Source organism: Phaenicophaeus curvirostris, chromosome 7 (assembly GCF_032191515.1).
Source record: "Phaenicophaeus curvirostris isolate KB17595 chromosome 7, BPBGC_Pcur_1.0, whole genome shotgun sequence".
Taxonomy (NCBI): domain Eukaryota; kingdom Metazoa; phylum Chordata; class Aves; order Cuculiformes; family Cuculidae; genus Phaenicophaeus; species Phaenicophaeus curvirostris.
Window position 1 is genome coordinate 3,427,083 of NC_091398.1, and position 26,739 is coordinate 3,453,821.

The 26,739-nt window shown below is 45.1% G+C and overlaps 1 protein-coding gene across 3 annotated transcripts in view; it reads right to left on the reverse strand.

The window, feature by feature from the left end:
• The window catches only part of BARD1 (BRCA1 associated RING domain 1), a 50,136-nt gene extending 24,176 nt beyond the window's left edge, over positions 1-25,960 (reverse strand). For all 3 annotated transcript variants that reach the window (XM_069860599.1, XM_069860597.1, XM_069860598.1), the window contains exons 1-6: positions 25,809-25,960; positions 24,617-24,673; positions 21,644-21,789; positions 13,016-14,004; positions 2,844-2,924; positions 1,980-2,152 (exon numbers count right to left, since the gene is read on the reverse strand). In XM_069860599.1, the coding sequence (XP_069716700.1) occupies positions 1,980-2,152; positions 2,844-2,924; positions 13,016-14,004; positions 21,644-21,789; positions 24,617-24,673; positions 25,809-25,960 (1,598 nt within the window). The remainder of the gene's footprint in view (positions 1-1,979; positions 2,153-2,843; positions 2,925-13,015; positions 14,005-21,643; positions 21,790-24,616; positions 24,674-25,808) is intronic.
• Positions 25,961-26,739: the final 779 nt, after the last annotated feature.

Here is a 26,739-nt window from a genome sequence, read left to right on the forward strand (position 1 = left end):
CAATTCACGGCTGGAAACTAGCTGGGCGCAGGAAGGGAGAGAGGGAAGGAAGCACAAGACAGATTCTTGTAAGTCTCAGACATTTTCTTGTTTCTGTTGTTTCTTCGTAGTGTTTGGAAGATGTGAGCAAAGTCTTACTATTGAGGCTTGAACACTTTGCCTGTACAGCCCTTCCTCTACGCCTCTAATACTCTCTGTAAAAATGGGGGGGGGGAGGGGAAACAACAACCTTTCCATCATCAATGCAATAGTAACATGCACAACAACATTTCAGCCAGAAGCAGAGATCCTACAGAAGATTTGGAAGCCTCGGCTTTTCCAGCGGGTGCAGCTCTTGATCAGGGAGCGCAGGGATAGGAAAAGGGGAAACAGTTTAAAGGAGAAACAGGGGAGAATGATATGAAATAGCAGGAAGAAATGTTTTCCTGTGAGGGCAGGGAGGTCCTGGCCCAGGTTGCCCAGAGCAGTGGTGGCTGCCCCATCCCTGGAGGGGTTCAAGGCCAGGCTGGATGGGGCTTGCAGCCCCTGATCCAGTGGGAGGTGTCCCTGCCCACGGCAGGGGTGGAACTGGATGGACTTTGAGGTCCCCTCCTGACCCAATCCATTCTGATTCTTTGAGAGTCACACGATCAGTTCCTGATATTCCAGTGGCTCCAGAAGTTTCTGGAGCTGTCAGCTATTCAAGGAATAATGTTCTGGTCTTTATCGTTTGAGAACAACGTGAAAGTGAACAACTGACCTTTGTTTTACATTTTCATGCTAAAGTTGTGTGGGTTTGTTTTGTTAGTTTGGTTGCTTGTTTTTTTCTCAAACGCCAGTATATTCAAGATTAAGACCAGTTTTGTAAACCCTATGCTTTTCCAGAGAGTTACTTAATTCTATAAGCTTCAAGAGCAAATGCTGAGGGTTGAAGTGATTAAGCTGAACTTGTTTATGCTGCTTCACGCGGCTGGCAAGGAAATTCACGTCATGCAAGACTTCATCCTAGCATGTTACTATATAGACACATCTATTGACATCATGCATTGGACTCAAATTTTCTCTACACAAGCCTTGGCACAACTGCAATACAACACCTAAAATCACATTTGCTGTCTGAAATACTAATAGTTTGCAGGGTTATTCATAAACTAACAGATTCTTTCGCACCTCCTATAAGCAAATGCCAAAACACTCGAGAGGCGTAACTGTATGGGAGGTTGAACTGAAAGTATTCCTAAGCTTTTGTTCAAATAAAAAGTGTTCCAAGGATTAGTGCTGTGATCCAGAATGGAAAAAATAAAGCACGCTGCTCACACTTCAGCCTGCGTCTACAGCATTTGTGAAGGTAAAAGAGACTGGACTCAAACATCTTCTGCTAGCAGGTAGAGTAGTAAAAGTGGAGAGACAAAAAACAGCTGTAGCAGTTCAAAACTCATCAGGCTCAGCATCATAGGTCTGACAGCAGCTATTCCAAGAAAAGTGTAAAAATAGGGTAAAAGCATATTTTGTTACTTTACTAGTACAGCCTCAAATTCTCCAGCTATCTGCAACTCGTACATCCTCAGAAAGGCTTAGGACAAAGTAAAGAAGAGACATTTACATTAGATAGTAGGAAGAAATGTTTTCCTGTGAGGGTGCGGAGGCCCTGGCCCAGGTTGCCCAGAGCAGTGGTGGCTGCCCCATCGTGGAGGGGTTCAAGGCCAGGTTGGATGGGGCTTGGAGCCCCTGATCCAGTGGGAGGTGTCCCTGCCCATGGCAGGGGTGGGACTGGATGGGTTTTGAGGTCCCTTCCAACCCAAAGCGTTCGATGAAAATGGAAAGGAAACACTTGCCTGGAAAAGGGTGATATAAGTATAGTGAAGTATATGTGTAACACACACCCCCTCCCTTCAAATAAATCAAATCTTGTGACTAGCTTCGCTTCCTATTTACTTCACACACACCCTGGAAGTTGTAGCTGTAGCTAACGGCACATTTCACGCCCCACGCCTGCTTACACGGCATCGCGGGAGGCACCATGCAAAAGCAGCAGCTCCACAATGCTCACGTGCCCGTTCCTGGCAGCGTCATGAAGCGGAGAGTCGTTCTGATACCCCGTCGTATTCACTAACGCCTTGAATTGCAGCAGCAGCTCCACCACCTCCCTGTGCCCGTGATTACACGCCTCGTGCTGGTTGGGAAAATCCAGAAGGAGTAAAGAGAGGAAACACGAGTGAAACAGAATTCAGAGGAAGGACCTCAGTCACACCAGTTAACGCATTCGTTTTCAAACACCTCTCAGTGGATGGTCAGGGAAGACAATGCAAGGATATTATATTCCTGACATGAGTTCACCTTGGCACCCAGCGCTAATAAAAAGCGTAGAGAAGAACTGAACAAAGGCCAACTGTGTGCAAACTACACTATGGGGAACAAAGCCTTCCAGATTACAGACTCTGTCATGGGTATTCTTCAGGAGAGGAACAAGTATGGTCGAAAAGAATCTTTTGTTTATTTTCTATACTTCAAGTGAGCAACTTTTTTCATTCAGCTCCTTGATATTTTGCCAAAATGGTAAAAAAACCATCAAGGACATTAAGAATCCATAAAATACACATATTGTCTACAATTGATCGCTTTCTAGTTATTTCCTGCATTTGCAGAATCGCTAGCTGATAGATCTCTTGGCATGCCTGACTCCAGCAAAGGAGAGATGGATTGGGGCAGGTCAGTAGCTTCTAATACATATTTAAACTTGCTTATCGTCATTTCTTTGATTGACGTAATTCTAAATCGCGCAAAGGGAACTAAAATATAGGAGAGGAAAGCAGGGATGAAATGAAATCTGATCAGACGACAGAAAAATAGTCTTCAACACTCACCAGTGGTGTCCAGCCAGCATGATCTTTGACATTGGGATCTGCCCCGTTTTTCAGGAGCTCTTCAACTGCTGCCAAGTCGCCCTACATAGGAAAAACCCAGTTATTAAAAAGCAATGAAGAAGAAACACAAAGACCGCAAAAAGATGTAGGACTATAAATTTAGCTGCAATAAAAAGGTAATGATACAAATCTTCCATCTAGGTATTGTCAGGATAAAAACCCGGCTTGTTTGGAGACCACAGTTTATCATTACTGTTCGTTTTGAAGCACCCACACATTTTACACAAATATATATTTTTACATAAAAACAATGCACATAACAGACTTAACTTAGAATAAAGGGGCAGCGTTTTGCTGACTGCAATCTGTCCGTAAGAGTCAACAGCAGGGATTAAAATCAGGAACCTCTACTCAGAAATTCCTTATCCTTCAGAGTGGAATTTTTTTCCCAAAGCAATCTAAATAACCGGCTAGAAACATGCATACATGAACGACATTATTAAACATGACAAGCTTCTATAAATTGTTTTCTCACAAACCAAAAGGGAAAGGGGAAAGAGTTTTATTTAACACTTCATTTCCTACTCCTGTTGAATCTCGCAGACACTTTCTCTGACAGTTATTCTACCAAAATAGCTTTCGCTTGTTTTTTGGAAGAACATTAGATTCAGTTTTCACTATAAGCAAGGAAATGTATGTGAAAAAGGGTGGAAGCAGATGCAGAGATTAAGGGAAGAGGAAAGAGGCTGAGTAGAGACAAGGTGAAGGAAGCAACGGAGCAGAATTTGAGAATCAAAGGTCTTGATGCTCTTAAAAGGAAAGCGTAAGAGAGAAAGTTGGTCACAAGACTGGAGCACGTGCAGAGACAGCTATAAATAGGCAAGGAGAAGCCTCCTACGGAAGCTTAGATATGGAAAACTCTGCAGTGCAGGTTGGAAAAGCAACCCAAAGAGACTAAAAAGAGACTCTGACCCCCTTCTCCTTTCACAGCCCCATCCGCACCCCAGCACGGGGATATTTCAAACATTCTGTGCACTGTCAGCCAGTCTCCTGGCACTCGTTACCGCAGAGCAGCAAGAGCAGAGCTCAGCTCTGCTGGAACAGGGGTCACCAATTCTGTTCCAAAATCTTTGCTGTACTACCAGGAACCCTCCAGGGCTGTGGGCACACAACCAACAGAGCCAGCCCGTCCTGCCCCTCACTATCAGATACCACCACCACGCAAGCTTTTCAAAGCCTAAACCAACACAGAGACCTCAAGTTTCTTCCTGGCGTGTCACAAATGCCTCACTTTTTAATATTTATTGTCTTCAGGATCCCCCATCTGCAACCAAGCATTTCACTACAAGGACAACTGACATTTTCCCTAAACCAGGATATTGGGATGCGTCCCTTCTCACGGCAGGGGGTTGGAACTAGGTGAACTTTAAGGTCCCTTTCAACTATTCTATGATTGTGATCCTTAGTGAAGAGACTGATATGTAAACTGGGATATAATCAAGAGGTGGAGCACATCCGCTACAAGGACAGGCTGAGAGAGTTGGGGTTGTTCATCCTGGAGAAGAGAAGGCTCCGAGGAGACCTTAGAGCAGCTTCCAGGACTGAAAGAGGCTCCAGGAAAGGTGGGGAGGGGCGCTTGATCAGGGAGGGCAGGGAAAGGATAAAGGGGAACGGTTTTAAGCTGAAAAAGGGGAGATTAAGATGAGATTTTAGGAGGAAATGTTTTCCTGTGAGGGTGGGGAGGCCCTGGCCCAGGTTGCCCAGAGCAGTGGTGGCTGCCCCATCCCTGGAGGGGTTCAAGGCCAGGTTGGATGGGGCTTGGAGCCCCTGATCCAGTGGGAGGTGTCCCTGCCCATGGCCGGGGATTGGAATTGGATGGGCTTTGAGGTCCCTTCCAACCCAAACTATTCTGTGATTCTATGATCTAGCTCTTGTCTTTGGCCAAAATTGCAGTATATAAGCGATAGGAACTGGAAGGAGGAAGGGAATTTGAATCCATGACACAGAAAGTTCTGTGCTGTTAAGTAGTGGCAAGTCAGGGAATCCCTAACTGTTACTCCAGTGATAGAAAGTGAGAAAATATTACATTAAGCTTTAAATACAACAAAAATAAACTTAATCCCATTTTTCTGTTATCAAGGAACATTTTGGAAAAACAAAATAGCTTTAATCTTTACTCAGAGAAAATACTAAGACTCTGCTCAGCAGAAATAAATCCAGCAAGCAACAACTGAAAACTCAAACTCACTCAAAACAGTGCTGAGGATAAATGGCTTTATAAAAGTCGAGCAAATTGGCACATCAGAGGGAGATTATATTCACAAGCAAGATGTCCCAGCAAAATGTTACCTTTCGCAGCAATTAAAGAATACTCTCCCGGTAGAATACTTTGTGGTTGCAAAGCAAAAGACATGCATCAAATCTGGAGAGTTATTCCCAGGCAGCTCAGCCAGGGCTGAGCGTTAGATCTCCTTCTACGGGGAGAAGATACAATTATCTATAATGAGCGAGATCTGAGCTTATCATTTAAAGTTGAGTTTGCAAACATGTAGAGCAAGGCTTTGACATTTCGAGAGCGCTCCTTTAAAGCAGTAAGCACAGCTAATAATTTGTGGGGGTATGAGGTGGTATTAGAGCTTTTTTGGAACGTGAATGTTGAGTTGTAAAACGTCGCTGCAGCTCTAGTGAAAGGAAAGATTGCTGGTCACGAGCACCAACACTGCCCAGAGTGACACCCAGGTCTCAGTTGCAATTAGGAAACTTCTTTTGAGCTGTTTACAGAAGGAAAATGTTGTCATCCCCTCAACTGTAAATGGAGCCTGCTCTCTGCAACTGGCACCTAGCGATGAGTGACAGAAAGGGAGGGGAAGCTGTCACCCAGCTGTGACTGGATGGGTGCTGCCAATCAGCATTACAAGAGACATTATCTCAGTTGTCCATTGCTAGAAGAATATGCTTTTTATCCCCTCACAGGCTCTTCAGTCAGTTACAATCTTGTGAATATTTAGTTAAAAAGAGGAAGATGAGGTTTCAAGAAGCAATTCCTCAGCAGACCCATATATGGGTCCCTCCAGCTGAGAGGATCAACATGGCCTGACAGTGATTGAAAAGCAAGAAGTGCAGGTAACACATTATCATAGAACCACAGAATAATTTGGGTTGGAAGGGACCTCAAAGCCCATCCAGTCCCCACCTCTGCCATGAGCAGGGATGCTTCCCACTGGATCAGGGGCTCCAAGCCCCATCCAACCTGGCCTTGAACCCCTCCAGGGATGGGGCAGCCACCGCTGCTCTGGGCAACCTGGGCCAGGGCCTCCCCACCCTCACAGGAAAACATTTCTTCCTAAATTTTCATCTCAATCTCCTCTCTTTCAGCTTAAACCCCTTCCCCCTCATCCTTTCCCTACTCTCCCTGATAAGAGCCCCTCCCTACCTCTGTTGTAGACTCCCTTTAAGAACTGGACGCTGCTCTAAGGTCTCCCCAGTTCTATTAGAGTTGATGGAATTACTCAAACATTTAAAGGTGTTTTGCTCAACTCTAAACAAGAAAACTAAGCACCTGGTAGGGGCAAGTCCTAGTCCCAAACACTTACACACCAGGAGTCTGAAGGGACCCAACATGTTGCTTCAAGATCACTAATTCAAACTGTGCCTTGACAAGTGTTGAAATAGACTTTGTAGATTTAGCATCATCAAGCAACACCAGCATCAAATCCCCGGCCCCGAATATGGAGCCAGAGCCGTAGCCGAGGGTATGAGGTGAGGCCATCGCAGCTCATCCTACCAGCCTGTAGCAACAGCAGATACGACTTGTTCAGAAACAGAGAACAGGACAAGCACCAGGTAGAACAATGCCAACATTAACAATTCACAGGGAAACATTTATTTTTAAATCTCATAATCAATGAAGGATTACAACCAGCTCCTGAAGAGGCAGAAACTACTGCATAATGCAAAACTATCCGTTTGGAAGAACAAAGCAAAGGACATTTTAAGCTCATAAACAAGCTTATGTGTAGTGACAACACAATAATGCAAAGGGTTTGTTCTTCCTCTGCTACAGCTTAAGGGAGCTCTGAAAACGACAGAAGCAAGAAAGGCATTGGGGCCATCTGTTGGCAGACCCAGAAGACAGCATTAGCTCACACAGAGAAGGGCATTTACACAGCTTCACAATCGCTTTCCTCCAACAAGAATTTAGCTCCTGCAGACAAAAATGGCATGAGCCCAGAAAACCAGCTTCACTCAGCTTACACAGGGTTTTTCCTTTTGTTTTCTTCCAAGTCAACTGTGTCACGACGCTAATGCAGTCAGATGGTTTAGAAGAACTGCAAGCGTTCTTATAGCTCTATTTTGTATCTGTTTGGGGTTTTTCTCCATTTTACCCTTTACTATTTCCATTAAGCATCGAATTTTTCCACCCAAAAGTCACATTGAAATTACTGAGTTAAAGAAAACATACTCTACCAGTTCAAAAAAGACCTAAGGAATTTAGGCAGTATACAAAAATGAAGGTAAAAGCTTGTATCATGTCAACCAGGCACGTCTCCCTTTATTTGCAAAGATAACCAATTGACTTCAAACTTTAGGTCAAACAAATGAAAAACCCGTATTTCAAACCCAGATACATTTACTTCTTTAGGTTATGGCAAGGGGAAGGAAAACTAGATTATTTACAACTCAGAAGTGGTCAAAGAGGGCAGGTATGAATTTCAGAGCATTTATGGTAATTGTGAAGGCTTCAACCAGCTCTTTCATAGAACCACAGAATGGAATGAGCTGGAAGGGACCTTAAACCCCATCCAGTTCCACCCCCTGCCACAGGCAGGGACATCTCCCACTGGATCAGGGGCTCCAAGCCCCATCCAACCTGGCCTTGAACCCCTCCAGGGATGGGGCAGCCACCCCTGCTCTGGGCAACCTGGGCCAGGGCCTCCCCACTCTCACAGGAAAACATTTCTTCCTGGTATTTCACATCAATCTCCCCTCTTTCAGCCTAAAACCATACCCCCTCATCCTATCCCTGCCCTCCCTGAAAAAAAGCCCCTCCCTGACTGTCCTGTAGGTTTTCTAGGAACCAGCAAGTTTCTCGCCTCAAATTTCCTCAAATTCATTCCCTACCCAGCAGACAATTTATTAATTAACAAGCATACAAGCAGCTATGCTTCACCTTTAACAAAATGAAAACATCCAAGAAGTTTAACCCACCACAGAAGCAAGAGGAGTATCAACCAGAAAATCAGAAAAGAAAGGGCAATTAGTTTCCAAGCTTTCAAGTCACCTGTTGGTAAGATGGATTGCTTTGATTCATGGCCAGTTTTCACGTTCTTAAGTCCTGCTTCTCAAACCATGACGCTGTTTCATATTTGTCTTAACCTACCTGCTGTAAAGTGGGGAACTGCACTGCTAGCCAGGTCAGACACCTGAAAAAAGATCTAAAAGGCACTTGGATGTTGGCCATCATACGCACACAAACCCACAAAATCTTCTCTCACTCTTTCTAATGTGTCATTAGCTGGTAGCAAAGCAATAAAAAAGGAAGAACAGTCTCAAGGGCTCAGAAGGAATTATCTTGTAGTTATTACAGCATTAGGTTTGACAAACACGAAGAGTCCAGCACAGCATGCTAAACGCAGGTGAAGCCTTTATGCAGGCCCTCCTGGTCAGCAGGCAGAACTGAAGGGTCTCTGGAATAGGACATAATCAAAATGGGTCCCAATGCTCCCTTCTCTTTCAGAGAATCATAGAATGGTTTGGTGTGGAAGGGATCTTAAAGCTCATCTAGTCCCAAACCCCCTGCCAAAGGCAGGGACACCTCCCAACGGACCAGGCTCCTCAAAGCCCCATCCAGCCTGGCCTTGAACACCCCCAGGGCAGCCACCTCTGCTCTGGGCAACCTGGGCCAGGGACTCCCCATCCTTCTCACTGTGAAGAATTTCTTCCTAATGTCTAATGTAAAACTTCCCCCTCCCAATTCAAAGCCGTTCCCCCTCATCCTGTCACTCCAGGCCCTTGGAAAAAGCCCCTCCCCAGCTTTCCTGGAGCCCCTTTCAGTGCTGGAAGCTGCTCTAAGGTCTCCCTGGAGCCTTCTCTTCTCCAGGCTGAACAACCTCAACGCTCCCAGCCTGTCCTCATGGCAAAGATGCTCCAGCCCTCAGATCCAAACTAAGTAGATGCTCTGCATAGACGCAATTTCCTCTTTCCTCATAAGAGGGACAATGCTGTAATTCCTTCTAACTTGAACAATAAAAATCAAAATCCTCTTCCAGCTACCTCCCAATCTGGTCCTGTGTAATGGGGCGGCTGCTGCCATGGTCCTATGTTATCCTGTAGCATTGCACCATTCCTCTTTCTGGAATCCATGCGGCAGCGATTCCAATTCCAATTCCACTCAAACTGCCCCATCACCTCCTTTGTCAGTGCAGAAGAAACACAGGCACAACCAAGATCCGAAACACCGTACCAAGAAACTACTGTTTTCTTCTCTCTGTAGGAGACTTAAGACTCTATTAACTAGTTTAGTACTGGGCTGCATTTTTAATTGCCATATAGAAGCTAGAACTGTGAACAGTTAGTTATTGTACTGTAGGAGAAGTCATACTGGGCAATTTCATAGAATCATGGAATGGTTTGGGTTGGAAGGGACCTCACAACCCATCCAGTTCCATCCACCCTGCCATGGGCAGGGACACCTCCCGCTGGACCAGGGGCTCCAAGCCCCATCCAACCTGGCCTGGAACATCTCCCACCAGTTTAGAATGTTAGGAGTGCAATAAGTCATGTTTAGTATTTTAACGAAATGGAAGTTTCAAGTTCAGTGACTACGGAGGAAGACAAACACAGCTGCCATCTGCTACGGGAAGTGCCACATATATTTTAATTTATTAGTTTAACTCTGCAACAAGTTCATCCGCACTGGAACCTTTCTCGAGAATTGTTTTGATTTCAGTCAGTTTATAACTAGCAATGGTAAACAGGGACAATCCCTCAGAATCACTTGAAACAGCACAATATATTTAATTTTAACACCTCATAATGTTGTTTATTATCTCTTTTAAAGAAGAAAAAAAGGGAGAACTCAATTAGCTTTAATTAAATTCAGGGTATTAGACCCTAACAACTAATGAAAACAACACAGATTTATTTTTGTAATTAATGAAGTCCCAGAGAATTAGACTTTATTTCACTTTGGGGGGAGGGTGGCAGCTACAAGCCTGTTTCCCATTACACACATGGAAAAATATCACTGGCTGTGGAGCAAACAAGAAAAAAAAAAGTCAGCTATAAAACAAAACTGGAAGATAAAATACTTGTAGAAACAGAAAAAATGACAGGGCTATTTTGAAAAGAAACAAAAAGAGAATACACATACAGTAAAAAGCCTCGTGTTTGAGACCGGCTTCTTTGAGAAAGCAAGTTTATTAGGTTTATAGCGGGGTTCCTCCAAAGTGATCCAGAAACATGCAGGTTATACAAAAGACACTTGCTTACAAGAAATTTTTGCTTGCAACTGCCACACATCCCCAGCAGATTCATGGCAATTAATCACTGATATTTCTCGTTCACTGCTCCATAAAGTAAAATGTTACCATATCCCATGACAAATAGTTCTTTAGAAAGAGCAAGTCCTCACACCATGCTGGGTTTGAGCAACTCAGTCTTAATCCACTTTGACATGGACCAGTAACTGCACCTACATTTACCAGCTCCCAGGAGAGGCAGGATCTTCAGAATGCCGTAAAACCTCCATGATTAAGCTCCCTAGCAAGAACACCACAAATGAAAGGGCATTATCTCCATCACCTCCTTCTACAGATGAGATGAGGCACAGAGATAGCAAAACAACTTTCTTGGAGTTGCACTGGAAGTTCACTAGCTCGAAACAGAGACGTGTGCGACTAAACCAAGATCATAACCAAAGGACACCTCTCCTTGCCTTATTTTAATTACCATTAAAAGAAAGCGGGGAACTTAGAGGTCACCCCAAAGCCCTGTGTGGTTAAACAAGCCTTTACTAATGAGCACCTCAAAACAAAAGGAATTAACGGATTAAAACCACAGCAGAAGTAATGAGGAACAGAAGCAACTCCCCGTTTTAGCTCAATAATTAAAAACATTAAAAGACGACACCAAAATGAATTCACCCACAGGACTGGAAGAAGAACTAATGTGTTTGCCCCACCGCCCGCCTACACTCCAGCTGGAGTTCAGCTGCTCAGCCCACCAGAATCACCCTCATCCTTCCTCAGAGAGGCTGCACCAATGCCAACAGGCAGTGCCAGCTACGCCACTCAACTTAGATAATCAAAATTTGCTTGTTTCTTCTCTCTACAGCATGAGCTGTTCAGTTTTTACTCATTTACCTTCAAAATGCTTGGCAATGAAAAACCACCGTATTGCCATGTCCCTGTTTACTCCACATCTCACGATAAGCTGCAGAGATGCTCAGTTTCCTCAGATTAAATACCTGAGTTCCAGAGAAATATCAGACATACATATCTCCAACCTCAGAAGGATATGGAAGTGTTGGAACGGGTCCAGAGGAGGCCACGAAGATGATCCGAGGGCTAGAACCAATCTGCTGTGAGGACAGGCTGAGAGAGCTGGGGTGGTTTGGCCTGGAGAAGGCTCCAGGGAGACCTTAAAGCAGCTTCCAGGGCTGAAAGGGGCTCCAGGAAAGCTGGGGAGGGACTTTTTATGAGGGTCTGGAGTGACAGGATGAGGGGTAATGGCTTTAAATTGGAAGGGGGAAGATTTAGATTAGACTTTAGGAAGAAATTCTTCACAGTGAGAAGGGTGGGGAGGCCCTGGCCCAGGTTGCCCAGAGCAGTGGTGGCTGCCCCATCCCTGGAGGTGTTCAAGGTCAGGTTGGATGGGGCTTGGAGGAGTTTGGTCCAGCGGCAGGTGTCCCTACCCATGGCCAGAGATGGAACCAGATGATCTCTAAGATCCCCTCCAAGACAAACAGTTCTATGATACTGCTGGAAACCATAATTGCGCTATAACTTGTTAAGGTAGGTCCACTTTTTACATCCAGTCAATCATAACAGTACTCCTTACAATTTCCCAGAAAATCATGAACGGATAATTTGTAAACGATGCTTTAATAAAGGAGAATATACATGACTTATAATGAAAGGTAACAAGAGACTTATCTTTTAAAGCTCTTGAGCCCTTGGATGGCAAGGTATCATTTTCTCCTCCCTAATTCTATATTAATGGTATCAAGTAAAATATCTGAACTCAGCTCAGCTGCTGCTTCCATTTAATAAGGTCTCCTGCAGCAGGAAGTGGCTCATTAGAATGCCTTTCAAAGAGGATACGGTTATTCAAGAAATTCTTTGTCTCAACAGAAGTGCTGTATGAACATCAGCATGCTGACAGGTGAGTTCCACCAACAGAGGTAGTTTATTAACCAGACAGCATTTTTATATCACGATTTAGCACAAAGTGCACCTGAATTTCCAGACTACAAACTCTTTGAAATCACCTCTTGGAACAGAGCTGCCTTGATGAGTTTGCTTGGAAGCAGCAAAATGAGTGACAAGTCTACTGAAGACATCCCAACTCCATCCTCATCTTCCCTTCTCGGCCCTCTGCAAGGACAACGTGCTCAGGACACAAGGCTCAGCATGGGAATCCCAGGGTGCAGCATTTTGTTTCTCTTGAGCCAGCACTCACAACACATGGAGGATCTCAAAGATTATGAAATAGCTCACCTCAATTAAGGTTGCATAGAATCATCTTTATGTAGATAGTTCAGATTGTGTCCTGGCTGAGTTACCAGGTCGAGCTAATCTGATCGAGATCACTCAGTGAGATCTGAAATACTTAGCTAAACTCCTTAAACAGAGACAGCTTTCTGGCACATAAGGTCAAAGCATTTGAATGCTCATCACTTCCTAGAACTCATGCATATAACCGACACTGCAGTACACTGAGTTTCTCAAGTATAGCCATTTTTTGTCATTCCAATAGTCATTTATTTCTGCAATCAGAAAATCAGGTTGAAATCTCCCCTATACACCCAGCAGAAAAAGACCACAAGATGAGACTTCCCCCCACATCCCGAAACGGGATGTACAGAAGTAACTGGTTTCTAGGCTATTTTTAATATAACATTGTCTTTTTAAACCTCTGTTTAAAGATAAACTAGAAGATGATGGTCCTACCTTGATAGAAGCAATATGGAGCAAAGTCTCTCCTTTGAAATTTCTTCTGGCAATTGAGTTACCACCAGGGGACTTCAACACAGAAGGACTGTATGACAATCCTACTTGAGCCTTGGAAGTTGATGGGGTAGAGGGAGGTTTTGAAAGTGAAGGGCTATTTACTGCTTGAAAGGCTGCAGAGCTTCTTGTCTTCGTGACAGCATCGGTGACTTTTGACGTGGAGGAGGAACTCCGAACTGGGGTCTTGTGTTCAGGCGCTGGGGTGACGGGGCGACCTTGAGGCGATTCCTTTAAGCAATCTGCCTGCCTGCCTGCCTTCCCAGTCGTGCTTCCCTCGGTTCTCCTTGGCCTTTTAGACTGAGGAGTAACTGGAAGTCTGGAGTGCTCCCTTCCACGTTTTAGAGGCATGATTTCATTTTCTACTGACTGCGATGTCTCCATAGCACGATTTTCCTTCTCGCTAACTTGTGCTGGGCACGCAACCTCACTGTTCTCTTTCTTCTCTGAGGACTTTGCCTGTGGTGGTGTTTCCACGTGTTCTGTATTTTTGCTGGAGTCAGATTCCTTTACGGACTCCTGCTGAAGCAGCTCTTCAGGGCTATCGGGTTCTGGAGTGCACAGGACTACAGACTGACTGCAGATGGTCACACACTTCTCCTTGGGAGTCTTCTCCCCAACTCCTCCTTTCTGCTCGGGCTTCTCTAAGCTCCACACTTTATTAATGTCTGCCAGACGTTTCTTCTTCATCTTCTCATTCTGTTTCCGCGATGGCTTTTTTATCGGTTTGGAGGGCTTTTCATGAGGAGGAGAAGGAAAGTAATCATAAACGGAAGACGCATCTTGACAAAGGTCACTGCTTTTAGTCTCAGGCTGACTCCTGTTCAGGATGCATCGAATCTTCCTACTTCTCGGGCTGAACCACATTTTTATCTGTTCCTTCTTTTTTCCACAGTCTGAGACAGTTGGCGTGGACGTATCTTTCATTGAATCTAAGTGCATCAGGGAAGAAGAAAGATAATTTAGAGCACTCTTCAGCAGAACTTTGGAAAGAGAAGACCAGAATAACAACTGCATTAAGTGTTGAAGTGTTACTAAATACAACCCATGAGTGCCTTTGTTTCTGCTGAAGAGACAAACGCGACGGGGCTTTAAAACAACTGTCAAGATCAGATGCCACTCTAGCCCAGGGGTCCCAGCACACCTGAAGCTATCCACTAGGCAAGGGAGCACCCGGGCAGGGAAATTTGCTCTGTGGTCTGGGCTCAGAGCACAGCACGTCCACGGCAAAATTTCTGATCAGATCATACAGAGGAGAGAAGCTGGCTCCGTCACTGAGTTTGCCTTGGAAATAGGTTTAATGAAGTAGTCTGTGCATACACAAAAGAGCAAAGAAACAATTATCATAGAATGTTTTGGATCAGAAGGGACCATTAATGTCATCCTGTGCAACCTCCCTGCGGTAAGCAGGGACATCTTCAACCACATCGGGTTGCTCAGAGCCCTGTTTGACCTGACCTTGAATGCTTCCAGGGATGGAGCATCTACCACCTCTCTGGGCAACCTGGGCCAGTGTTCCACCATGCTCAATGAAAATAAATTCTTTATATCCAATCTAAACTTCTCCTCTCTCAGTTTAAAACCATCACCCCCATCCTATTGCTACAGGCCCTGCTAAAAATTTTCCCCCCATCTTTCTTATCAGCCCTCCTTAAGTATTGGAAGGCTGCAATAAGATCTCCTCAGAGTCTTCTCCAAGCTGAACAACGCCAACTCTCTCAGCCTCTCTTCACAGGGGAGAAGCTCCAGGCCTTTGATCATTTCAATGGCCTCATCTAGACCCCCTCCAACAGGTCCGTGTCTTTCCTGTGCTGAGGGCTTCAGAGCTGGATGCAGGACTCAACTTTGGGTCTCTGGCACTGGCAGAGGCTGCTCAGGAAGGTGGTGGAGTCCCCATCCCTGCAGGTGTTTGAAAGACAGGCAGATGAGGTGCTCAAAGACACGGTTTAGTAGTGGTCAGGTACAGTTGGACTCAATGATCTCAAAGGTTTTTTCCAACCAAGCGATTCTATGATTCAGTGATCCACCAAAGCAGAGAAGAGGGGCATAAAATTATCTAAAAGATATTACAGTTCATCTCAAGACGAACAGAAGAATAATTACAAGCAAGTGAAAACACCATCCTCATAAGAATGCTGAACATTCCAGACAAATTTTGACTGATTCTGCAGATACAGCAGATGAATCAAAGGAATATATAGAAAATCTGTGAGTAATTGTGTCCTGCCATTTGATCCTTTACCTCTTGGCAGTAAATAATTCCAAGGAAGCTACACATTTTGATGATCTTAAACATTCCTTTAAAAATATGCAGTGGAGCAATTTCATAAGTCACATCATACAGCACATTACAAATCAATAGCCAAGATGAGGGAGGAATATCCTGTACTCCCAGCACACGAAATAACAGTTGAGAACAAGGGCTGTAAATGGAGCCCTCAATGCCGTAGGAATAAATTAAGGAACATAAAAGTGACCTCTAAGTTAGACACTAATTTAATTTGATAACTCTTTCAGCGCAAAGAACTGTAACAGATTATTATTTTTACATATTCCTTCTTGGAAACCAAAGTTATTTTAGGTTACTTGGACAAGTTCTCCAAAGTAAAGGCACAACTCAATCTTTCTGCTGCCTCCAGCCTCAGGGGCTACCATTCACAACAGTCTTGGTGATTTATAGCAATCAGTCACAAAACCAATATTAATTTTGCCTAGTGAGGCAAGTATGGTATTAGTATAATTATTTTTAGCAGAACTAAGACCAGGATTAGTGGGTTTTTTAAAACATTCTTGAAATAAAGTACACGAAGTCTTGATTATTCAAAGCGAAAGACAGACACTCGCTGCAATAATGTATCACCTTCACTTCAGTGCGTTAACTTTCCACGGGTAATTTACCTTTTCTGTACCTTCCTTTCCATTTTTGGTGTTAGTAACTAGAGCCTCTTTTCTACAGCAAGCTGTGATAAACTCACAGACAGCAGAAAAACCTTTCACAATCCCTTAGCCACCAAAAAACAGGTCTGAAATTTCACTTAAACCAGGCCTATATAGCTAGTAATTCAATACCAAAATAGACATCTGAGGTTTCCTTTTCAAGCAGTATTTCAAGGTTAAATGCTTCCTCAATCTTGATTTAAATTACCCCACTTATCCCTGGAATTAAACTATGATAGACATTAGGAGATTTAGCTGGAGTAATATCTAAGGCATCAGACCAAAAGTGTCTTTAGGAAGACAGCTTCGGGCTAGCTAATCAATCATTTTGGTATCTGAAGATAATCATCGAGTACAGAGCTGCAGCTATTTGGTTTTCCTGGAGGGCTGAGCTTGGTGCAAACAGGGGAAAAAAGGACTGAAATTGAGACCTAAATCTCATAACTAGCTGGCCTTCAGAAAGCAGTCATATCCAATTTTATCCTGACAATAACATCGGGGGAAAAAAAGCAAGAGCTTGATTGCAAACAGATGCAAAATATAAACCACAGTTACCACTTACTCCTCTTGCCTTCTCTGTTTACACAACTAGAAGATTTCCTTCTAAAATATTTACCCTGCTAGGAACCATCAGTCATCTCCAAGTAAAAAGCGAGAATAAAATCAGCTTGTGAAAGCAATTTGTGCGACAGTTTTGTGATGGCCAGAATTCTTTTTGATGTGTACAGCACAGCAAGACTTTAAAGCCGAAGTGACAAATTCAATCCAAGGCACTGTCCTTCAGAAGTGGGTTCTAAAGCAGCCTAACACAATTAAGTATCTACACTGGAAGCTGTGTATATACCACTTCTGGCAGCAAGAAAGCTTGTGAAAAATCAACCCCAAGGTTTTCTCAAACTGATCTGTTCATTACAGGTTGCTTAGCTGGGATTTAGAAGTCAGGCTATTAAAAACTTGCTGAGAATACACCAAATAAATACTCTCCCAGGATTATTTTTCCTTATAAGCAACTACTTTAGGTGTACGCATGTTTTGGAACAGGGAGGCACTCCTGGAACACGATTAAAAGGCCACATATACTGTGAAGGAGATACATCGCATTGAGAGGGCAGCCAGGGAACCTCTCCAGAGCTTACTGGGGAAGGCAATTTCTGCCAGGCTGAGCACAGTCCCTCAGCCATTCATCAACAACTCCGTCTTTTGGAATGCTCTGTAGCTAACATCAACTTTACCTGAAGAGTTCTGCACAGCATCTGGAATGAAATGTTATTCTTGCAGTCTGCTGCCCCTTTCCTCCGTTTCCAAAGAGCACAAGGTAGGAAGGAGAAGTAATAAGGACAAACAGCCAATCCTGAAAATCTAATCCTTTGATGGACCCAGAGCTGTGACAGAGAGAATATTCTTATGGCTTAATAAGTAAATGTTAATTTATATAAAGAGGATGGCATTTTATTCATATAAAGAGAGTACATCTGGTGAAGAGTTTGGAGCACAAGTCTTATGGAGAGTGGCTCAGGAACCTGGGGTTGCTTAGCCTGCAGAAGCGAAGGCTGAGAGGAGACCTCATCGGTCTCTACAGCTCCCTGAAAGGAGATTGTAGCAAGGTGGGCGCTGGACTCTTCTGCCAAGTAACAAGCAATAGGACAAGAGGAAATGGCCTCAAGTTGCACCAGAGGAGGTTTTTATGGCATATTAGGAAAAAGTACTTCACCAAAATTGTAGGCAAGGATTGGAAGAGGCTGCCCAGGGAAGCGGTGGAGTCTCCATCCATGGGGGTATTTAAAAGAGGGGTAGATGTGCTGTTTAGGGACATGGCTTAGTGATGGAGCTGGCAGTGTTAGGTTTATGGTTGGATCAATGGTCTTAAAGGTCTTTTCCAACCTAAACGATTCTGCGATTCCATTATCTGGTAGGCAAGTGCATACAGTTAAACTACCTTCAGAGAAAATTGCTCACAGAAAAATCGATCCAAAGGAATTCTTTTGCTGTCTTCAAGTTGGAAGCCAGAGCTTGCAACTCAACAGAAATGAAAAAAATTACTATATATGAGTAAGATTCAATTGTATTTTTAAAATATAAGAAGTACCCTCCCAAAAATTTTAGAGGTTTATTGAGACAAGACAAATCAGTAAAGCAGGCCTTACTAATTCTAGATTTTAAGCATTTAGAATATTATAAAAACTATCCACAACAACAGTATTAGAATCAGCTTATAGTAGATGCAGTAAATTTGTTCTCCATTACCTATTAAATGTAACATTCGCATACACAATATATTAACAGAATTCTTTCTAAATTAGACTTATTTGCACATAATAAGCACAAGTTTCTTAATGTTGACATTTAACAGAGCTGAATTTCTTAAATCTTAAAAGGGTTGAGAGTAGACAAAGACATTAGGAGATGCACAGTGCCTCGCAGCTAGAGAGCTACATCTCCAAGTTCGGCTGTAGCGCAATAACAGACTAGAGCAGGAAAAAAAAGGAGCAATTAGAAAATGTGGTTTAGCTATCATTAATCTGCATCAAAGGAATATAATGATGCACATTGTGTGCCTTTCAAATTATTCTCTATTATGGGTTTTAGAACAGAAGTTGAGAAATCTCTTTGACAAACTAGTCCCTTATTAAAAATCAAAGGGAAGTGCTTCGGTACCATCTGTGCAACATTAGTGCCTTCACTGAAGAATGATTATTTTGCAAGTTAAGTATTCAACACAGAGGGGGGGAAAGGGAGAAATTCCAGCTATTCAAAAACTCATCTTTAGCTGTTATGAAAAATGCCACAGCACGCATGGAACCCAATGTAATCTGTTACAACAGGAGCTCAGCATCTTTCCCTCCGCATCGGTAAATGTGGAACTAAATTATGACACTATGAAGGCTAATCAGAAGTTAATCTCTCCCACTGTCCACCAGCATCAACACGAGCTCAGGAAGCTGTGACCAACACCTGCAAGGTCTAGCTCTGTGTGAGAGGAGGAGAGGAAGGTTTGCTGCTTGACTGCATTGGAGTGAAGCAGATGACATTACAAAGAATAAGGTAAAATCATCCATAAATGGTTGTTGTGAAAATTCATGACAAACTCTTCTTTATAAAGAACTTAACACAGAAAAAAATCTGCTGAAGTATTTAGAAATTCTCTAAGTCATTAATGTAAATCAAGCTCCTTCATCTCCAGCGCAAGAGACACACTATGGTCATGATTCAATAAGCTCTCACTAATTACCCACCTGTGAAGCCTATTGTCCCATCAAAGCCACTTCTTAAGATGCCTTGGACTCTGCAACGTTAGAGCTGGAGATTTTGAGGTGCAGACACCTGCCAGCCAGACAGCTTCTCATTATCCTCATAAAGGTACGAGGCTAAGCGGTGAGGAGGTCAGACAGCTCTCCTCCCCTTCCCTCAGACGAAGGATGGAGTACAAAGTGAGATCCCTCCCTGTCCACTGTGGAACGTAGGGGTACAGGGATTTTGTACTTCAAATATTGAACATGGGAGCTCAATTCTATCTTTCTCAGTCCCACTAGTTCTACGTGTTTTTAAAGACAACACACACAACATACTGAGTTCACTAGGTCTGTCTTAGGTTGAAAAATGGGTAGCACAACACGTTTGCAATAAATAGAAACTCCAAAGTCAACAAGGATCTCAAACAGGAGCCCTGAGACAAGCCACAATTGTCTCAAAACAAGGTATATGCAAAAGACATACAATAAATATATAGAAAGATTCCTTTTCCAACTGCTTCTCTCCCTTTTCTCCAGAGAAAGATTGATTCTTTGGTCTGTTTCCTTTACTGGAACATAAAATACAATTTCTGACCTTCTAACAAAAAAGAAAAGAAAATACTGTTGACAGGAATGTGATAGAAGCACGGTGCTGTAAGAACATGATAGAAACTCCTTATCAAGAGACGCCCTGATTCTCCAAACACAAACATATTTCACTTTGTATACATTACATTCATGACACACAGAGAGGACAGATTTGCCAGAGCTGAGTGACAAAACACCCTCAAGGATTTGCTCTCAAAATCTCTAAAGCTACAGCATCCATAGCACAACACATAACTGGCTTTTGTTAGAGGTCTGCTCGTTTATTTACGTATCCAAACCATCCCTGGCAGTGAACTATCACCAGTTTGGGAGGTTTTTCCCTTAACCTCAGTATGAAACATCCAAAAGGCCGTTAATCCTCAGTACACTGCAAAGACTACAAGGGATGGAAAGCAATCTCCCAGTTCATAACTTTACCACCAAACAGAACACTCCCGTAAACTTCAATTTTCTGTCTGCTTTTAAGTCAGAACAAGGAAAAATAAAAAGTACCTCATTTTATTCGGCAGTTCAGCCACATCACATGAACTTTATTTTAGAAGAACTATGGGATTAAATTCAACTTCTAGGACAGTTAAGCATCAGACCAATTTTTAAGAGTTAATCCATCTAGAAAAGTTCTCAAAGATGCCTGAACGGTATTCAACAAGGCACCATGTCATATTTTAAATGCTTTATGTACAAGATCACAAAACAGCTCCTCTCAGAGATTCTCATCCAACTACGTTTTAAAAAGTCTTCACCACTTAAAATGCTTCCCTGAAACCCTATTTAAGCCATTATCTACATTCTCTATGCTCGAGAAGATTTAATCACTGTAAGATATTAAATCTATATAATACGTATTCCCTTACAATTACACATAAGCTTCCAGCCTCCTCACTTCAATGTATTTTGATGTCAATAAACAGCTACCCCATAAATGAACACGAAGATGCGGAGGGGATTAGACTGAGAAAAAGAATCTTTAATTTAGACAAACATATTAGGAAGCAACAGTGAAGGAAGAATTACCTTTTCTATATCTGACAGCTAAATTAACGTTTTCTAAAACTTGGTATTACCTAAAACGTCCTCTCTGGGCTTGTAGAAGACACAGTCACCTACGCTCATTTAATTTCATTTTTTCTTACTTTGACAATCAGCCTAGAATTTGATAAAGAGATGAATTCCCAGAGAACCATCTCTGCCATCTTCTAGCACAGTCAGCAATGACAAAATTCCATTGTAGCAGACCGGCTGATTGTTAGGAAACAAAAAATAAATGAGTTAAGGCTTGCATCCTTCCCCTTTTCAGGCAAGGATCAATTTTTCTGTGTGCAAAAACCCTAAACTGAATATTACTGGGACAGCACGTGCGCACGGATTCACAAACACACAAAAGGCAAGAGAATATATGCATTAATCCTTGAACAGAGCCCCCACAAAGAAGTGCACGCTGCAGAACTTCACCTATTATGCTCCCCTAGGAGCATACGATATGACAACTTGCATCCCTGGTTTGGCAACTCACGGCCACGTGACTTGGGAATATATCCCACTTTCATCTAATTTTGGAAGACAGATTCTAATGAATTATGGACTACCCCGCTCATGCAGATTTCTTCGTGAAACAGATTCAAAGAACGAGCAATCCATACAGCCAGTTCTCTTCAAATCAAACTTTGCAAACGTTGTTTGGAACAGCCTTTCAGCATCTTAAGCAGGGCCGCACTGCTCACTGTCTACAAAGCCCACGGAATGAGACAGAGCGTTGCAGATTCAAGGGCTGTCAGAGGCCCAGGTTTGCCCTTACCTGAGGTGTCCACACCCAGCAGGTGCCGCAGTTTGCTGCAAAGCTGAATCATGTTGTCGAGCTGCCGGTTTATCTGCGCATCTTGCACCCAGGCTGGCATGTGGCACACTGGGCACTCTTTGCCAACGGAGTCACCCACGCAAGATCTGAAAGTCAAATGTAAAAAACCATTATCCAGCGTAAATTATCTACTCTGCTCGCTATCAAACTGTTCAAAGCCAAATGCTCAGCAAGAATCTTTTAGCATTGACAAGTGGCTGCTGTAAAGCCCACATGAGTAAGCCACAAATGGGGGAGAGGACGTATTTATCACGGCAAGTGACAAGCCATAATGAAGCAAGCCAAGCCCAGAGCCCTCTCAGAACACCGTCGTGAAAGACGTGGTATCGTGTGACTCTCACACTCACAAGCTGATGCAAAATTTTCCAGGTATGCTAAAGCTCCAAAGCTCTTTGTCTCCAGGTAACAATTAGGCTCAAACAATTAAAACTCCAGATTCTTTCAGATCTCAGCTAGGGGCAGGGCTATTCTTCCACAGAAAGCCAAGCTATAGTAACCACCATTCCCACTTTTTCCTACTTAACGTTTTCTTGATATCGTGAAGTTTCACTTGTCTGAACGCTTTTCTGTAAGAAGTCCCACAAGGACATGCAGGTGTTCAGAGTATCCCATCATTTTTCCTGAGCATTTATGCCAGGAGATGATAAAGGCAACACAGATGGGGGAACACATCAACTTATTAAAGGTCATTTAACATTCGTAGCCTCTTAGGGAGTCTACTTTCCCTATATGAGCCTAAAATGTTCTATTCATTTGATTACTCCAGTGAGAGAACCTTACGATTTGCCATCTGAACTGCAACATCCAAGGGCCACAGTCACTTTTCAACTCCAATCTATCCTATTAAAGTTAGGCTATAATTTCACATTCTTGAGCCTGAATTAATTTCAAAAGTCACTGTTGCTTTACCACCATGTAACACACACAAGTCTAGCAAAAGGTATCAAATTAAATGTGAGCAGATCATGTTGAACACCGAGAGGAACAGAATGCAAATCAGAGCAAGGCACTGCTACTAGAGAGGAAAATCACAGCCTGTGCATCTAGACTCTAAACATACAGTCAGCTGACAGCCATACACCCCAAAACTAGTAGCAGATCAGTTAACAATACTAGAAGTATAACTACCACCACTTTCCCTACGAGGACAGTTATTTTCAGATGCGTTCTCTGCACCGGCTTCTCTCCCTCAAAGCACGTATCATGCCTTCATTCCAACACAGGAAATCTGGTACATAAAAAATAGCTGCTCGGTCTGTTTTGTGCTTGAAACAGCCTGTTCTGAGCGAGGAAAGGACCTTGCGGTTGAGCCATTGCTATGATCGAGAGACGGAAGGACAATTCTTGGCTCTGACATATTCCAGATGACACTGACAAATCACTCGGAGCAAAGATAAGAGCCGACCGGGTCTTGTTCTGTAGGAAAGTTAGCCTCAGGTCTCCCACATCTGTAAAAGGTAGCGCAAAGGAAATGCTGAATGACTTTTATACCACGACATTTCCTAATTACTTCCAGCTGTTGGGTTTTTACAGTCATTATCCATTAACTGTAACGAACTTCGTAGAGCTACTCAGACAACACTGCAGAAACGGATCTTAATAAATACCCCTGCCCATAATAAAATCCATGCTGAGGGAGAACCAGCCACATTATGTGTGACCCCATTACTGCAGTTCATTAGTTTCACATATTTCACCTCAGATATGAGAAGCCAGCTCTGGCCATTCACCCAGGCATATCAATAAATCATTGAATCACAGTATTGCTTGGTTGGAAAAGACCTTTGAGATCATCAAGTCCAACCATACCTGTCCCCTACTAAACCAGGACCCTGAGCGCCTCACCTACCTGTCTTTTAAATGCCTTCAGGGATGGGGACTGCACCACTTCCCTGAGCAGCTTCTTCCAGTGCCTGGAATGTCTCTTTTTAGTCAGCTCATGTCAGGATACTGCAGGTTCAATCCATGCCCCACCAAAGCCGCTTATAAACAAATTCATCTAAATTTTCTTACTTTTACTTAAAAATTGCCACCATCAAGGACTCTGTCATCAAAGGACACATTAAATTGATGACTAAAAGGCCAGGCACACAAAGAAGGAAAGATCAGATATAACAACAACTCTGGTAATAGCAGATAAACTCTTCTTCTGAAGTACGAGATAGCTGCTAATGAATGGTTATGACTCATTTGGCTACTCTTTCCAGCCTCATCCATGTACTGCATCATCTTCTGATGTCTTGACAAGTTATCTTGAGGGAGGGGATTGTCCCACTCTGCTCCACACTGGTACGGCCCCACCTTGAGCACTGGGTGCAGTTTTGGGCACCACAGAATTAAAAGGATCTCAAGCTACTGGAGAGAGTCAAGAGGAGGCCACAAAGGTGGTGAAGGGTTTAGAGGGGCAGCTGTATGAGGAACAGCTAAAGTCATTGGGTCTGTTCAACCTTACGATCTCTCACGGGTATAAGGAGTATGAGTTGTGTGGAAGGCGATGTTCTGTTGGTCAGTTTGGGGTCACGTCCTGCAGGTGTGACCTTTTTTCACCTCTTAATGGCATTCTATCAAAGATGGCTTTTGTTTCTATAGGAATAAGTGATGGCCTTTCTGAATCCCTGTGCTATCACTTCTAGAGACCAGCCCAGTCTGAAAGACATGCCATTAACGTTCAGAAAATGAAGCTACTTAGGTGAGGCTGAGCTGAAGTGAGAAAACTGATGGTGTTTTAGCTCAAACCACAAGACCTTAACGCCAGGCAAACACACCAAGGCTGGAAACAGCACTTGGAAAGCCAGGATTTTGTTCCCACTGGTGCTCCGGCTCCCTCAGGCAGCTGCCCTCTCCCCCAGGCGAGATGGCAGGGAGGGCTGCGTCCTCAGGGGCTTCCACACCCCAGGACAACATGCTACTCACAGGCAGAAGACATGGTCGCACTGCCCCAGGGACACGGGCTTCTGCAGGACACGAGCACTGTGGGCAGAGGAGGGAGAAACACAGCGGGTTTAACACAAGGCTCCCTTGGGAAAGCAAGGGGAACGGGAAAGGGGGGGTCAGAGAGGAGGGGAAAGGGAAAGGGGGGGGTCAGAGGGGAGGGGAAAGGGAAAAGGGGGGGTCAGAGGGGAGGGGAAAGGGAAAAGGGGGGGTCAGAGGGGAGGGGAAAGGGAAAAGGGGGGGGTCAGAGGGGAGGGGAAAGGGAAAGGGGGGGGTCAGAGGGGAGGGGAAAGGGAAAGGGGGGGTCAGAGGGGAGGGAAGGGGAAAAGGGGGGTTCAGAAGGGAGGGGAAAAGGGGGGTTCAGAAGGGAGGGGGAAGGAAAAAGGGGGTCAGAAGGGAGGGGGAAGGAAAAAGGGGGTCAGAAGGGAGGGGAAAAGGGGGTCAGAAGGGAGGGAAAAGGGGGGTCAGAAGGGAGGGAAAAGGGGGGTCAGAAGGGAGGGAAAAGGGGGGTCAGAAGGGAGGGAAAAGGGGGGTCAGAAGGGAGGGAAAAGGGGGGTCAGAAGGGAGGGAAAAGGGGGGTCAGAAGGGAGGGAAAAGGGGGGTCAGAAGGGAGGGAAAAGGGGGTCAGAAGGGAGTCAGAAGGGAGGGAAAAGGGGGTCAGAAGGGAGGGAAAAGGGGGGTCAGAAGGGAGGGGAAAGGGGGGTCAGAAGGGAGGGAAAAGGGGGGTCAGAAGGGAGGGGAAAAAGGGAGGATCAGACAGGAAGGGAAAAGGAAAGGGGAGGTCAGAGGGGAGGGGAAGGGGAAAAGGGGGGTCAAAGGGGAGGGGAAAAAGGGAAAAGAGGAGGTCAGAAGGGAGGGGAAAAAGGGAGGTGCCAGAAGAGAAAGGAAAGGCGGGGAGGTCAGAGGGGAGGGGAAAGAAAAACGGGGGTCAGAAGCGAGGGGAAGGGGAAAGGGGGGTCAGAAGAGAAGGGAAAGTGGAGGACAGGAGGGAGGGGAGAAAAGAGGTGAGAGAAGGAGAGAAGGGAGGGAGAAGGAAGGGAAACGGGGGGAATGAGGAGGAGAGGAGGAGGTAGGGGAATGAGAGGGTGAAGCGGGGCCGGGCGTGAAGAAAGTTCAGAAGAACAAGCGGAAGCAGAGCGGGCGGGGAGGCGAAGGAGCGGCGGGAGGGCATTACCAGCGGGAGCAGCCCAGCGCCGCCTCCAGCCGGGCCAGCGCGGCGCGGGTGCGGGCCCAGGGCGGCTCCATGGGGATGGGGGCGGCGGAGCGGGGCGGCCCGGGGCCCGGGGCCCGCGCGTTCCCGGAGCGGCCCCGCAGCGCCGCGCGCATGGCCTCCCGCCGCCCGCCTCCCGCGCGCGCCAACGCCGAGGCCACGCCCCCTTCCGCAGGCCACGCCCCTAAAGGCTCGGGGCACCGCCGACCCGCCCTATTTATAGGGTCCGCAGCAACCCCGCCCCCTTAAGCCACGCCCATACGCATAAACCACGCCCCCTTTCCTCAAGCCACGCCCCCTTCACAGACTCTGCCCCCACAGGCTCCGCCCCCTCTCTAACCACGCCCCTTAAGCTCGCGCGCGCGCCCCCGCCCGCCTTACAGGCTCCGCCCCCTCCCCGCTTCCCGCGCTCCGGGGCTGTGGCACGACGTCCGCCATCTTGGAGCGTGGGAAGGGAGCTCCAAGCCCACCCAGTTCCACCCCCCTGCCAAGGGCAGGGACGCCTCCCACTGCATCAGGGGCTCCAAGCCTCGTCCAAGCTGGCCTTGAATGCCTGCCAGGGACTGGGTAGCCACCACTGCTCTGGGCAAGCTGGGCCAGGGCCTCCTCGCTCTCAAAGCTGGTGAAGGGGCTGGAGAACAGGCCTTATGAGGAGAGGCTGAGAGAGCTGGGGGGGTTTAGCCTGGAGAAGAGGAGGCTGTTGTAGAGGCTCATTGCTCTCTACAACTACCTGAAAGGAGGTTGTGGAGAGGAGGGAGCTGGGCTCTTCTCCCAAGTGACAGGGGACAGGACGAGAGGGAATGGCCTCAAGCTCCTCCAGGGGAGGTTCATGCTGAACATTAGGAAAAAATCTTTCACGGAAAGGGTCATTGGGCACTGGCAGAGGCTGCCCAGG